The sequence below is a fragment of the Penicillium oxalicum genome, chromosome VII, assembly GCF_001723175.1.
Source record: "Penicillium oxalicum strain HP7-1 chromosome VII, whole genome shotgun sequence".
NCBI classification, from domain to species: domain Eukaryota; kingdom Fungi; phylum Ascomycota; class Eurotiomycetes; order Eurotiales; family Aspergillaceae; genus Penicillium; species Penicillium oxalicum.
Window position 1 is genome coordinate 284,092 of NC_064656.1, and position 15,249 is coordinate 299,340.

The following is a 15,249-nucleotide window of genomic DNA, read 5'->3' on the forward strand; positions in this document are numbered from 1 at the left end:
CAGGTTGATGAGGGATTGGAACGGACAGACTAATCATACGTTCGGGGGCTTGATGATGATGTGGTGGACCCTCACTGCTATCTGAAGTGCCTTAGGCATCAGTCGACCTTGAGCCTCGGGCGATCAGTTCCGGGAAGATTATGACGGCATCAATTGATGACCGCTATGTCGTTCTCAACATAAAAACGGCTACTGCCTACCACAATCATGTTTAGGTGGTGCGAAGATCCTCAAATTGAGTCGACTTGGACTTTGGTCAGAAGCTATGTTGAAGCGGATGCGTTTATGACCGAGGAGCCATGGACTGGTTGTTTTGTTGTGATCAAGTTGCCGAGACACCTCTCGGTGGATATATCCCCAACTCCACAGCACGACAAGACCCGTCTTCCAGAAATTCCGGGCCAACATGATCTACCAAGCATGTATGGAGGCGGGTGAATACCTGGTATGAGATAATTTCCAGAATTCATCCATATAGATTTGTTGAAATGGATCTGACCGGGGGCGATTCTCGATTATGGAATGGACGATTTCCAGACACCCTAGGAAGTGCCCGGAAATTACCTAACTGGTACATCTATGCCGTTTCCCAAGGGGTTTGAATACCTGTGATCCACTGGTAAACTACAGTAATTCGAATATAGCTGCATTTCATCTCTCGTTCAAAAAAACTTCCTCGGTCTCACCGGTCGACTCAGCTTCTTGAGCATCGCGAGCCGCCTCTTCTGCAGCCCTGGCCTTGAGAATTAGTGCCAATAGGAGGCCTGCGAATTGCTTGACCTCTTCGCGCGAGGTGAGACGCCAGGGTCTCCACTGTTTTATTCGAAGAAAATCATTCTCACTCTTCGGCTTTCCCTCGTCCTCTGGCACTCCAACCCCAGACAGGAATCCAATGTATTCATCGCTGGCGAAAGCTTTCGCCAAGTACAGCTCCTGATCGTCTTGAGAAACAACAATTGCCCTAAAAACAACTGTGTACTCAGCATGTGTTCTGTAAGGAAATAGTCTTCAAGTATGTCGACCTACCGGCTGGGGTGCATGCCCTTCGGGGATGACATGCTCAGAGCGCAGACCAACTCCGCTGCTTCCTGCCAGAATACCGGGGCACCATGCTTTTTTCGGGATCCAACCTTAGTCTCAACGAGCAGCTCTATCTGCCTTGTCAAATCCGAGACCAGCAGCCCGTCAGGATGACATTTCATTGTGCCCTTCTTGAATTTTGCGGCGAGGCGTACACGTTGAGGCGTCCATCCCATCATTGATGCCAATGCTGGGTGCTCAGCGCAGATTGCAAAAAGAAATGTGAGTAGCGATACATTGACGACCTCTTCGTTCGGGCTTCTTACGTCGTTCCGGTATGCTTTCACTTGAGCGAGACTTTTGGTGTGAAGCTGCAAGACAAGAGGATATTTGAATTGTCCCAGGTCGAGGTCGCCATTAATTCCGTTGACCAGGCAATTTAGAAAATTTTGGAAGGGGCGGAAATGAGCAAGCCAATTCGTGGCCTCAATGTGAAATTGACCAAGCTCTAAATCGTCGCGAGCCTTGTGTATACCCTGTCTTTTACTCCAGAGAACTCTCAGTTGGAGGTACTGCCTGAATGTAATCTCAGACCCAGACCTCAAGCCGGCTTGTTTGTGAATTGAAGTGCCCCAAACTCGGCGTTGTCGGGCCTCCTTCTCCCAGTTTGACATTTCCTCGGGCACCGATATACTTAGGTCTTTGGGAATCTTCTGGGGAATCTTGGGACGAGTCATATCGGACGAGTGAAACAGTAATTGCAATATTTGGACGAAAAGTTTGTCGGAAAGAAGAACAATCGGAAAAGTGGAAAGAGTTGAAGTCAGCGAGGCAGGTAATGTTGTGTTTTGTGATAACACGTGAAATATCGTCGTACGACTAAACATGAAGGCACGTGTACTTTCTCATCTTTTGGCAGGACCAGACCTGACAAGATTGTCAGATACTATCTCAGCAATCGATAGGGTCTTTCAGTCCATCAGACGGTTTATAATACATAACACAACTACTACTGAGTTCGAGCCTTCGGCAACAGGACTTTGAAAGATCTTAATCGCATGTGCTCCATATGGCGAACTGTTTTGAGTCAAAATTCTCATTAAGAGCAAAGAATTCTTGCCCTTCGCAAAATCTAGTTGAAGGTTGAACGCTATTGAAATAGCTTTACCCCGGGACGGCTCTTTGACTGCGCATCGCACGTCTATAGGAGGTCAGCGAGGACTAGTGCCAGTCCCCTGGTGAGGCATCATTCTCCTAGTGAGCTACTACATATCTGACTCTACGGGTTTTTTCTGGTGGTGTTTTAGTGGTCTTTTTGATGGTCTTTCTTATGGTTCTCCTGATGGAGTGTTCTCTTGAGACTTGACCGGCTGTTGTATCTTAGTAGAATGATCGCAAGGTACGTTTGATCATGTCGCTCCCAAGTTATGCCAGGACAGGATTTACAAATAATTCCAGTAGTAGCATGGAATGGAAACTAGCCTCTCGAAACATGGTAGCGGTTCTCCGCCGGGCGTAGCCTGATGCAATGTTCACACCCACACTCAAATTAGTATTATTCATCCCCCCCCTCCCCCCCATTCTTCATCAACGTTTTTCCTTTCCTCACCCCTTCTATACTCCTTCGTTTTCACTCTTCCCAAACTTCACTGTTCTTTCCATCCCTCAAATGACAAGATGGATCTCTCACTCGATGATACTGCAACAAGCTGCGACTCTCTCAGGACTAGGTATAAGAGGGCTGTTACGGACCTTCTGAGATCACTCAAATCCGACCCAAAGCTCAATTACTCGAGCAATGATCTCATGGAGCTTAATGTCAATCTTGGAATGTTCAACCCTGAAGATCCAGACTTTGTGGCGTCGCACGTCTGCCTCTTCAAGCCTATACCGTCCGATGAGTTCGAAAAATTCACCTTTGATTTATCAAAGGCATCTCGAGACACACGCGGCTCGCACGATGAGTACGATAAGCGCTACTTTGAAATCTCTGAGGATGTTACAGAAGGCCGCTGTCAGCCTGACCGAGAAGAGGTCTTCGCCATGAGTCAAGACGCAGAACGCACCGCTCAATACTTAAACATACGCTACGAATACTCACGCGCAAAGACATCGCGCTTCAAGACTCTTGCTATCATCTCTGGTTGGACTCAAATGGATATTGAAAACTCTTTCTCAAAGCTCCCAGAAGGTTTCCTCAGTGGCTTTCAGCGGTGCCAGCAAATTCCAGATTGGGACATCAGGGCCGACTACGAGTGGCAAGACAAGAAAACAATTTACCCGCATGTTATGCTTGTTATGCGCTCTGGAGCGGTCGCGGTTGAAGGAAAACTTTTTCTCGGCGAGCTTGGATCCATCGCCCAGGTCATCAAGAATCGCCTAGCGCAGAAGGAATTTGTGACAACCTCGCTATTCCCGGTACGTTCCGTCAAGATCTACTTACAGAATCTACGGAGCTACAAAGCAGTGAATGCTAACGTGTTTCCAAATGAATTTGAACTCTATAGGTCCTTGTGATCGCGCTCTATGGACCGCGAAATGGTCGTCTCATCCAGGCAAGATATGACAAGTCCGGGGTCTTGAAAGTCAGGGCTTCGCCAATCTATTCCTTTGCGGAAAGAGAAAAGGCACCCTGGGACCTCTTCCTACGCTATCACACCAGCAAGCAATGCGATGGCCCAGAAATTGAACTTGGCTATGATCAAGTGGAGTCTGAGTATGTCCCCATTGAGACCGAATCCTGCAGAGGCATCGATGTTCTTGCCCGGGAACCCAAGCACGTCCCCAAGAATGGTCTCGAACCTCACCAAGCGAACAAAGAGAACATCCCCCCTGGCAATGATGAGGAATGGCAAGCTGACGAACAATGATAGCTCCTGCCGTGTCGACCTGGCTCACGGTCCTAGATTGTCAGAGACGGCTTGTTTGTCGGCCGCGGCCTTGAATGGTAGGGGCGCACTACCCTATTCATTTAGTTGTCATTATTTTCAATGACTCTGGTAAATCAATACTCTCCAGCCCTCGTGGAAGCATGCTCGAACAGTTTCTACAATAAGTGAGGCAGATGACTCCTGGAAACAAAGGCAACGATTATGTTTCTCGCCCAGACCACCCACCAGGTCTGTGGAGCAAACCTCCCAGGACATAGATGGAGCATCCTCGGCATCGTCTCGACAAGCGGCCAATCTACTCATCTTAGCCTCTTCATATATCTAGCTGCAAGACCTTCCGAGTGATTCCAGCCAATCACTTCTGCTAACAGATACGCTCCGGTCAACACCAAGCTAGTGCGGTCCCAAAGGGCGCTTGCAAGACATGCGAGACCAACCACGTTTAAATGACGTTGCAAGACATTCGGGACCCTTCCTTAAACGAATGGTTTTGGCTTAGTAAGACATTTTGGCTTAATGCTTAGATACCAGATGAGTAACGACGAGGGTGGATTCCATAGGTTCAAATTCACGAAGTTTTACTGTACTATCTAGTTACCAAGGTAAAGAAAAGTCATAAGAAGCCGGCATAGATTATGTCAAGTTATATGTGTAGTTCGACAAAAGACTTCTAATCAGATAGGTTCAAACGAGTGTTCGGTGTGTATTCGATATGTAACGACCGTGATTATGTTCATCAACGCTAATTAGAGCAGTTCCATCAAAAACAGACGCTTCCCCCGAGTTTCCCAAGAGATTCAATTCTTTTTTTGTTCAATTTGCCGATTTTCTTTCCAGGGGGTTTTTTGTTTTTTCTTTCTTTATGTGCTTTCGTTGATTTCTACCTCTCGCCATACTCGCCTGCTGGACAAAAAGGTGGCCCAGTGAGCGTCATAATTGGGCAGCATCAAAAGGCAAATGAAAAGTCAACCCGGGTCATCATTTCCAGGCTGAGATTTGATGTCGAAAGCCTCCCCCAGCGATCTAACGCTCGTAGTCCCGATGATAGCTGGTACCAGTGTTCGGGTTGTCATATTCTCTGTGGACATGAGTGGTACCATCGTCTCGACGGTCAACATCCCGATGACGGTAAACTCCATTAGAATCCAGACGCTGCCGGTGATGGCGTCTGCCTTCATTGGTACGATAGTCTAGATGTTGGTCATAGGCGCCGGTACTGGGATCGTAGGTGGTACTACCGTAGCCCGTATCGTAGGTGGTACTACCGTAGCCCGTATCGTAGGTGGTGCCATAGCCAGTCCTGGCGGCGCTGTATCCCTGGGATCCATATCCGGTGGTGCCATAAGTGCTGTAGCCGGTAGGATCGTAGCTCGTCCCGGTGGTGTCGTATGTTGTGCCCGAGGTATCGTAGTCGTAGTTGTCGTAAGTACCACTCCAGGTACGGTTTGCGCTGCCAGAGTCGGTCATTTTCAGAAAAAAAAATATCTTTCCTACTTCCTTAGAGAGAAGTCGGTTGAAAATAAGTGTTTTGTTGATGGTTGAAAAGAGAGTATGCGGCTTGGTGATTGCAGATTTGAATTGACCGTCGAGTCGCTTTCATGCTGTCTCTTTATAATTGATTCCGGTGGCGCTCCGTCGTGTACTCCCTACTACCAGCGTGACTATTCCCTGACATCATCTATAAACCCGGCTCACGAACGATTCACCATCGTGGAGGCAAACAAGACGACTGAGGCAAAGAACCGAGGTTCAACATGACCTATGTGGCCGAGAAGTTGAGCCTGTGTTACTAAGAGATTGCTCTAGGTTGTCGCCATGGAAGGCGAGATTGATTAGTCCGCGATTTGATGTCCAAAAAGATGTTGCTCAAAAAGCATATGGCGCCATCCTTCAAATTTGAAAGACGACCTTGGTCCAAATCATCCCTTTTTTCAACTCACGGTTATTAACCATCCTTGCGTATGAAAATTATGAGGATTTCATGACCATTCGTACTTAGCCACTCTGCGCCAAGGCTGGCGACGGGAACCCGACCAATTGTGCTGACTTCGTCAGGCCAAACTTCATTTGCCAAAGAGACCCAGGGCTACCACTGGCCTTCGCCATGCTGCAATTGCAGTGTCACTGGAAAAAAAAAAAAGCGTGAATATTTCATTTTGACAGGGTGTTGGAGAGGATTGATCAACCCGGAAAGACATTTAAGGTTTTTGCGCCGATACATAATGCTCCATGTATACCAGAGCACTAAAGTGCTAAATTGGGTTGGCAAACGCCTAACGACGAGGGGAAGTCCCCACAAAAATCTACCTACCCAAGTGGCTTAGTTGATCTATGGGGAAATCCCAAGGAACGGAATCCAGGATCCCAGACGCAGGTGTTTGTACAGAGTCGGAGTTACGGAATATACAGTCCTCCTACTGCTAGAACGACAACCTGCTACAGGATCTCTTGCTTCTGGACAGGGCGTGTCTACGCGGCCCGAAACGGTGTCCAGCAAAACTACACCTAGCATTTCAGACCGGGCAGTTGCGCACGTCATTGAAAATTAAGAGGTATAGATATGATACAACAATGTGATCTTGTAAGCTTGATTGATAGCACGTCATCCTTTGATCCGGCTCGGAACGCGGATTGTGAATACTGCACCAGCCGAGGCAGAGACCACGTCTAGCTCTCACGGCCAAGAGGAGCTAAGGAGTCTCTGAGGAACTCGGTCGCATTCATCAAGTCGGTACTACCATAGACGACCCGACGACGACCGGTATGACGGTTAGCGGATGGAGCACCATCTGCACCAGACTGGCCGCTTGTCCGCTTGACCCAATCCTGCAGATTTCCGTATTCATCCATACTTCCACCACCCACTGTAAAGACGATCGCCTCATTGAAAGCTTGACGGCGTTGTCCAAATGTAGCGTTGATTCCAGGCGCAGTCGCACCCATGCCCCCAGCGGTCTGCGCATTGCGCGATGTCGATGCAGGGGGCATGGCACCGCGTGCGTTCGCACTGCGTGGATCAAAGTACAGGTAATTCTCAGTTTTGGCGATGGCAGAGCTTGACGCTGTAGTGGGATCCATGATGGACTCGGTGATCTTTGTCACAGTGAGATCCTTGTTTGCAGGCAGGAAGTTCTTCACGCCTGAGATGAGGGAATCGAAATTGGCACCCAATGCACCCGAGGTGATGCGGTCAGTTAGACGATTAGAAAGTGAAGAGAACCCCCGGAACAGGTCGGAAGATTGTTGTTCAGGAGCAGCGGTGGTCATCATGGTCATCCGAGTAATTTCGCGGACCTGCCGAACATAGGCCAGAGGTGAAACATCCTCAACCCCGGCCTTTGACAAAGCCTCTTCAAATTGAGTCATCTCGGCCCGACTCAGCTCAGTCTCTGTACTCAGGAACCAGATCAAGAAAATACGCAGTTTATCAAGGGGGTTGCTACCCTTGGCGTTGTCGTTGATCAACTCCAGCAGCTGTGTCTTGGATTGTTTCGTGATATTTTCTTCCAGTTCAAAGAAATTATCCAGCTGACGGTCCTTGATGCCTTTGAGCAGGGCAGTAGCAATGTTCATATGCATATCGAGTACCGCCTTACGCTCCCGCAATTCAGGAAGAAGGGTGATAGCGGCCTTCAAGTGCTGTGCGGATGCGCTAGTATCGTTCTGAAGATCTTCGATGGAGGATGCTCCCGTTTTCTTGGTAATTTCGTTCGCATCCTCTTTGTACCGAGTCAATTCTGCGTCAATATCCTCCGCAACCTGAGGGAAGGGTACTCCAGCATTACGCTGCCAGAAAAAGTCGTTGCTGTTCAGGTCGTAAGATTTCTTGGTGACTTTACCGGGCGCTTGCTCATCTGCGTCCAAAGTGATTCTATTCAGACGCATTTGCAGAACATCCTGCACCAGCGACTGGTATGTCCAGGAGTGTGAGAGCATAGGAACCAAGTCGACATTACGGTCCATGACGATCAGAACTGGCCTAGAAGAAGGGACCCCAGGTACTGTTCGCTGGTTTCCAGAAAACAAGTTGTCCTTTGAATTGAGGATGTGGTCGCGAAGCTTTCGGTCCAGCTTTGTAGCGATCAGTTCCGCTGCACCTCCCTTAGGGCACCGAATGATCGGAATTGTACCTATGACCGCGGAGTCAGAATGAAGGAGCTCCGAGACATCGCAATCCTCGAGCACAGCACTCACCCATTGTTACGCTCACACTGAATAAGCCACTGACAACTTTGTCGACAATAGTGTCCAGATCATCATCACTTGTCTTCCCACTGTTTATCTTGTAGTACGCATCATTGCCAAGGCCCAGGCTGAAAAGGTCTGGTTCGGCAACTATGAAGTTGAGATACTGATCGTAGACCTGGGCAATGTGCTCCGACGCCCCGGAGGAAGCTATTTGTGAAGCGAAATCTTCGAGAAGTGGACGGGGCACGGAGGAGAGAAAGTTCACATAGGCTGGGGAGTAGAGGCCTTGTGTGAGGTCGCGTGTGATGGCCTGTATATTGGTCTCGTTGGGCTCTATCAGATAGACAACTGGAACATCGGGAATAGGGTATCGTTGGGAATGTATGTTCCTGAGGGAGTTCTCAGTAATTAGCCATTGTCAAGCATAATTTGCAAGCATACGGGGAAGGAGATTGTACAAGTGAATTGTCACTCCCCACGTCCGAAGATCGTTTACTCGCAGGACACTGCTGATGACATCTCTGCCCATGCCGTCAAACACCAACACTTTCCAGATCGGATCACCATCCTCGTTCAAAATGGGAGTACTTTGAGGAATAAGACCATTATGCGTTGCTGGATCGTGAGCGATATCATCTGCAGGCTTTGGGTCATGATTTAAGTTAAGCAGTTTCTGGATCGAAGCTATTTCAGGTCGGGGTTCAGTCAGCTGTTGAGCGGTTCCATTCGCCAGATCGCGGGGAAGAGTATGCGGCCACCTACCGACCTGTCGATCGCGCAGGGACATGAGATGCGCCATATCAGACCTGAGCTTCAGAAGCAACAGGAAGAATCACAGTCACGGTGATAGTAAGCCAGTGACATAGGCTAAAAGCCGGATGAGGATTGAATGGTAGCTGAGTCCCTTGTCGGAGCTAATATCGTCCTCTCATTCATTCACTCCAGCTGGCCGCATCCCGTCCTCCGCCCGGGACCAGGTTGACCAGTAATGACCACGGTGCTTCAACTTGCTGACATAATACCTTTGCACAGAACAAACTGTGCAAACTACAGCCGCTACTGGAAGCTGTAAGATTTCAAAAATAGGAAAACAGAGTTATGATACACGGGTACGATAATGAAATGATACTCCAAAGACGATACAATACAGAGCCTCTTCTTCATACAGTAGGCGTCTGTCTCATTGTCGAGTTCGTCCCCTTGAAAATGAGACTTTACTCCTTCAAGAACGAGGCAAAATATTAATCTCGCTTGGATATGAATTAGGAAGATGTATATCTGGATGAGTAGACACAGTTGAAGAGCATATATAGACATACCAAAGCTTTACATGCGCTATGGACATGCCGTATACAATGTATACTGTATTGTATTCATTTCCATACCGAGGCTGTCTGTACTTGCGTGACAGCCTGGTGGCCCGTGTTGTCCCAGACTCACAGTAGGAACCTCCTAGCCCAACTTCCCATCCATTTCATTCACCTTCACCCCCTCTCCTCTTTTGCCCCGTCTCCCTTCTCTTTCTCCGTAATACAAATGACTATGATGCTAGGTTGACTCTTTGTGTAAAGAGTGCGGTGCATCGCTTCAATCATAAGAGAAGGTTTTCTGAGGCATTTCTGAAGGAATCATCGGAGACCCGAGGCAAGTTCTGCAGAGGCCAGCAATCAGCCTTGACCAAGTACACACGTGGAGAAAAGGAGACACCAGATTGAGAGTGGAATAAGGCCTCGTCCAGTCGAGAGACTCGTGATTTATCTCTTGCCTGTCACCAGTATACTGCAAGTCGCCCTCTTAAGTCGTTTTAAGATCCCGACCAAGAGGCCAGGCAGTTGCTGTCAAGGCGTCAGTCACGGGCAAAAACCACAACATCTTGCAGCGGAAGGCCTGAAAACGGGGGCAGATCAAGTCTTGCGTGGAGTGCCCCAGGCACTCGCAGCTGTATCACCCTTTTAGGCCTTTGACAGTGTTCTGAACAGAGGAATTGTTTTCTTTTTTTTCCCCTTCAGAACGAAAGGAGAGGAGGTGAAACTTGTTGCGGAAACTTTCAGAGCTCGTGGGAAGCGGTTTTTTTAATACTTTGCGACACATCCGATACTGCAATTCGTGTGATACCTATTCTGCTCTTCGTGTTCACTGAGACCCTGCGCTTCTCACCCACCTTTCCATCGACTCTAAGCAATCCGCACGGCTTTCGGTCAACCCCCGCAAAATCCTCGGTCGAACTATTATCCGAACACAAAAAGTTTGTGGCATACACGGCAGGCGGTGACAAGGTCCTCGGGAGGATTTGATGCACGTGATTTTGCGAAAGTATCTAGCAATAAACGTCCCTGACACAGTCAATTGAGATTGTGGAAGGCACCACCATGGAGCAGTCGTCGGCTCAGAACCAAATGCCGGGTCTGCCCCATGTGGGCGCATCCCAAGGTGTTGCATCAGTGGTCGACTACTGGCCTTCACTGGATATGATGTACCCCGATTCTCACCTACAATCGCAGCCAGCCCAGCCATCTCAAGCCCAGAATCCACCTACGCAGCAACAACAAGCGCCAATGGGAATTACCTGGGATCACCCCGTCTTTCAGCAACAATCACAGCGCGCATCACACCAGCAGAATCCCCTGAACGCGCATGCGGATCCAAATCATGGCATTTATTCTTCCATTACACCCCCATCCTGGCAACACAGTCCATTACCATCCTCGGCCCGATTCGATAGCTCCGCTCAGTATGCGCCCCAAGCCCAAACTGAGCCATATCAGCAAGGCCAGCTGTCCTTCGAACCAGGCTCCATGGCGACACCAGAAAGCTCGGCCTTCCCTTCCTACTCCTATCAACCGAGCTACTTCCACCCCCAGCACATCTCCTTGGAGGATACATTTTCTACTAGGTCTTCTCAACCACAGCAGCCGCCCCAGCCACAGCCATCCCGACTTCAGCATCAACAGCACCAACAGCATCAGCAGCAGCAACATCAACAACCACCGCCACCACAACTACAACCGCAACACCGACACCAGCAGCAAACACAACCGCCACAGCAACAACCACCATCTCGTCCACAGCCGCAACGCACACAGCACCTCGAATATACAAATGGGGGGCCGCAATCTACAATGCAATACTCGTTGCCGGCAAGCTATCCGCAAGACCTGATGTCGAACACAATAGACCTTACCGACGATAATTATTCGAGCTCAGCAACAGCTTCGCAGCAGACGATCGACCCTTCATATCTAGACGGGATCACCCGTTCTGCGAGTGCATCTCACACTCTGCCGAACAACTTCCCATTCGGAAGCCCGGTGGACTTTCAAAGACCGGACGGGCTTTTCAATTACTTTCAAAATGACTTCCCTATCCAGTCGCAGATTAATGTTGCTCCTAATAATGGAGGACCTCAACTTGGTATAAGAACGCCAAATTTCAATTACTCTTCCCAAGCTTCTTTCTCATCATTTGACATAGGTGTCCTCGCTCCGCGGCCGTCTGGCGTTCCACACCAACCCGTCCAAGCCACCCAACCAACCAAAACCCAGCCTAGTAAAGCTTCTCAACCCAAGAAGGCCGCGAAGAAGAGCCAGAAGGCCCGCAAGGAGGTTTCAGACAGTGGGACCTCTGACGACTCCGATTTGGAAGTTGATCCGGAACCATCCCCACTTCCTCCATCTCGTCCAACTGATTCGCTTGAGGCCGCCGGTTATGACACGACGAAGGCTGTGTGGTCTCCACGTAACTTGCGTGTTTCTGCGGAGAAGGTAAAGGCTTCTTTGGTAGCATTTAAGGATGTTGTGAAAGCACTCCGTGATGGCTGGAAAGACCAGGTCCAAGCAATGAAAACTGCAGAGAACCAGGGAGAAAATGAAAAAGCAACTCAAATAAAGCAATCGGTCTTCCTCTACCGTCGCACCATGGAGAAGGTCATTTCAACAACATTTGAGACAGGTCATCCTGTGATTATTGAGAAGTACGCACCCCCTGCCCCCGTGCCCCCGTGCCCCCTATTCGTGAACATGTTCATCTACCTGTCAATTCATCATGGTCCATATCATCCACATCAAACCTTGTCTTGTCATATGGAAGTCATCAGATGATTCAGCCATATAGAGAGATTCGAAAATAAACTTCGGATCTCCTGTTACAGGATGAGAGGTTATTGATGAAAAGAGTCTCAACGTGGTCCTTGCTACTGGTGAATCAGCACATTGGGCATTCTAGGACAATCTCCTAGGACATTGCCATGTCTCCTGATGCGAGTGTGGATGTGCCGCATGCGTCTTTGTTTTCTCCAAGTGGCTTTCCCGTCAGCGCTGTGCATCTGTGGGGCCTTGTTCATGACCATAACGCTAATTTGAATTCTGAAAATGTAGGCTCGGCGAACACCCAATGACTCTATCGGTGTTTTACTCGTTCCTAGCAGATCGATTCCAGGCCGCAGATATGGATGGCTCGCTAACACTCGGTCTTCTGAAGGTGCGTTTGGCCCTGTCAATGCTTCGTGGCCACCAACTAATAGGTACTCTAGCTTCTTGCACGGTTCGTGACTGTAGACGAGGAGATGCTCCAAAAGACGAATATGGCCAAGTTGCTTCCTCGATTTGTCAAGAAGGGCACATCATCCACTAAGGAACTCGCACAAAATATCCTAGACAATGCTGCTGCTTCTACCAAGAGGAAACAAAGTAATGCGAAGCCCGCTAAAGAGGAGTCACCTGCTAAGGGCGACTCGCCAGCGGCGGAAATTGCGGGTGTTAAGCGTCCACGTGATAATGAGGGCCAACCCCAGCCTGCTACGAAACGCATGGTGGTCACCTCCAATCCCAAGGACACTGCAAAATCATCACCTGCGCCGACTGGTCCCATCAAGCGTGGTGAGAATGGTACACAGAACAGCAAGCCTACTACTGCGCAGGCCGCTCCTCGTCCCAAAGCTCCAATTGCCCCCCCTAAGCCTACTGTCTTCTTCGGCGCACTGAGTTCCGCCTCGAAGAAACTAGGCACTACCAATGCAGAGAGAAAGGCCGCCCAAGCAGCCGCCAAATCAACGTATGACCATATACTGTCATTTTTCAAAATTGATTGGATTATGCAGAAGCACTGACATCCCCCTAGGCCACCTCCAGAAACCAAGGAAAAGACAACTGCGCCTGCTCCGAAGCCAGCATTTTCCTTTGGCGATCTCATGGCGGATCTAAACAAGCCAAAGGAGGTCGTGGTAGCGAAACCTGCTGAAGACACCCCGCTGGAAACCGACGAGGAGCGAGAGAAGCGACTCCGGAAGGAAGCTCGACGCAGACTCCGTGTCACCTGGAAACCTGATGATTCCCTGACCGAAGTGAGACTTTTCACACATGATCCCGAGGAAGAACTTGGCCCTGGTGATGGACCTTTACGTAGTATGGGTGACGTCAAAGGAGAAGGCAGTGTTCTCAAGCTGCACAAGGATCTGGAGGAGCTTGAGGAAGACGACCTCGGCGGAATTCGGGAGGTTTCGTTGAATCCATATACGGAGTTGTCTCCGATCCTCGTCGAGTCTTCAGAGATGAAGACGACTAACTTTATTAAGCGGGGCGGTGATGAGCAACCCGTCAGCGCGGAAAAGGCTGCACAAGACGAGCGTGAGACGATGACGCTCATGGTTTTCCATGCATCACCGGCCGACGTTCCATCTACTCCCAAAGAGCCTGCTGCTGCTGATCCTGCCGAAGGCACCACAGAAGTGATTCCCTTTGGCGAAATACCCGACAATGTGAGGGTATGTACATAGCGCCTTTAAGATCGTTACGGTCACGAAAAGTCCACTAACCGCCATACTAGGTTCGGCAAGAGCGATACTACGATTTTATTAACCCTAAGCCCGCACCGGTCTCTGGTGCAGCACAAACTCCGGCAGCGCCCGCTGCTTCTGCTCCTCAGGTTGGAGCTCCTGGTTTCGACATCTCCAATCTGCTGAAACTCATCAACACTGGTACGGCGCAGCAGCCACCTGCAGCTGCGCCAGCACCACAGTCCCAACTGCCAGCCCAGCAAGCACCTCTGGCGGATCTCGAGCGAACCATCAACATGTTCCGTCAGCAACAGACTCAACCCACAATTCCTCAAGTTCCTCAAGTTCCGCTTCCCCAGGTCCCCCAAGCCCCTATCATACAGTCGCAAGCTGCGTCTGGTGGTGTCAACTTCCAGCAGCTCATGAATGTCATGCAGCAATTTCAGCAGGGGGGTGTCTTCCCTCCGAATCAATCAGCGCAACCACAATCGACAATAGCCCCTAATCTGGGTGCCATGTTCTCCCAATTCCCCGGGCAGACTCAACAGCCCACTCCGTCGGCTCATTATGAGGACCCTGAGCGTAAACGAGTGCGTGACGGCGGTCAGTACGACGATCAGTATGACAGCCAGTGGAGTCGTGGCAAGCGAACTAAAGCCAATGACCCTAAACCCGTAAGTACCAAGAATCTTTGAGTCTCAATCAAGCACCCAGAGCCGATGAAGCTAATTAAATTGGGTAACAGTACAAGGTCGGATTGGTCGCGTGCCGATTCTGGAAGGAGGGCAAATGCAGGAAAGGCGATAACTGTACCTTCCGACACGACCCATAATCTCCGCCGCCCAATAACAAAGCAACGAGCGGAGTCGTTCACCTGAGTCAACTTTTTGTTTCGTTTTTTCGCCTCGCATCCTGCCCATTATGGCTACCGTGACTCTCAAGCTTTACTTTGTATTTCTACCTTTCATCTTTTACGACAACGCATATCCTCAACTCGAGCTTTCTTACACGCGAAGAAGGCTCGGAGTTCTCCATTCAATGTTCACACGAGTCATCTAAGATTCGGTTTTGGGTGGTACCATGTTGACCTTAACTCTCGAAAACTTGCATATCGCCCATTACATGGATGCATCGGATGACATCAGGCGTTTCTCGATATCTCTACGCACTTCCACTTTATCTTTTTTTTCTCATGACTTGGTGACAGGTTTATCTGGGATCTCATCGGCCCTCATTCCTTTGGAGTTGTTTGCGTGGGTTTTATCCCCGGCTTGACTGGCTGCAACCATGCATTCGATGGCGCACGTGTTTCTCACTTTGTGCTTTACCAGAACATTTCGCAGTACGGTAAAAATGTGGTTGGAGTTGGGGCCACAATCA

The 15,249-nt window shown here is 49.5% G+C and overlaps 5 protein-coding genes across 5 annotated transcripts; 2 read left to right on the plus strand and 3 right to left on the minus strand.

The window, feature by feature from the left end:
• Nucleotides 1–651: 651 nt before the first annotated feature.
• POX_g08624 (uncharacterized protein) lies at nt 652–1,757 on the minus strand (the record flags this gene model as incomplete). The annotated part of the gene is made up of 2 exons (XM_050117394.1): nt 652–961; nt 1,027–1,757. 2 exons carry the CDS (start codon nt 1,755–1,757, stop codon nt 652–654), a joined length of 1,041 nt encoding a protein of 346 aa, XP_049965538.1.
• Nucleotides 1,758–2,697: 940 nt separating this feature from the next.
• Nucleotides 2,698–3,890, plus strand: POX_g08625 (uncharacterized protein; the record flags this gene model as incomplete). The annotated part of the gene is made up of 2 exons (XM_050117395.1): nt 2,698–3,438; nt 3,528–3,890. 2 exons carry the CDS (start codon nt 2,698–2,700, stop codon nt 3,888–3,890), a joined length of 1,104 nt encoding a protein of 367 aa, XP_049965539.1.
• Nucleotides 3,891–4,934: 1,044 nt separating this feature from the next.
• On the minus strand, nt 4,935–5,378 carry POX_g08626 (uncharacterized protein; the record flags this gene model as incomplete). The annotated part of the gene is made up of 1 exon (XM_050117396.1): nt 4,935–5,378. One exon carries the CDS (start codon nt 5,376–5,378, stop codon nt 4,935–4,937), a length of 444 nt encoding a protein of 147 aa, XP_049965540.1.
• Nucleotides 5,379–6,578: 1,200 nt separating this feature from the next.
• On the minus strand, nt 6,579–8,898 carry POX_g08627 (Protein sly1; the record flags this gene model as incomplete). The annotated part of the gene is made up of 3 exons (XM_050117397.1): nt 6,579–8,041; nt 8,106–8,447; nt 8,541–8,898. The coding sequence occupies 3 exons, from the start codon at nt 8,896–8,898 to the stop codon at nt 6,579–6,581; spliced, it is 2,163 nt and encodes a 720-aa protein (XP_049965541.1).
• A 1,570-nt stretch (nt 8,899–10,468) lies between these two features.
• POX_g08628 (uncharacterized protein) lies at nt 10,469–14,701 on the plus strand (the record flags this gene model as incomplete). Its single annotated transcript, XM_050117398.1, has 7 exons — nt 10,469–11,510; nt 11,571–12,069; nt 12,473–12,575; nt 12,628–13,148; nt 13,215–13,857; nt 13,920–14,543; nt 14,615–14,701. 7 exons carry the CDS (start codon nt 10,469–10,471, stop codon nt 14,699–14,701), a joined length of 3,519 nt encoding a protein of 1,172 aa, XP_049965542.1.
• Between the last annotated feature and the right edge of the window lie 548 nt (nt 14,702–15,249).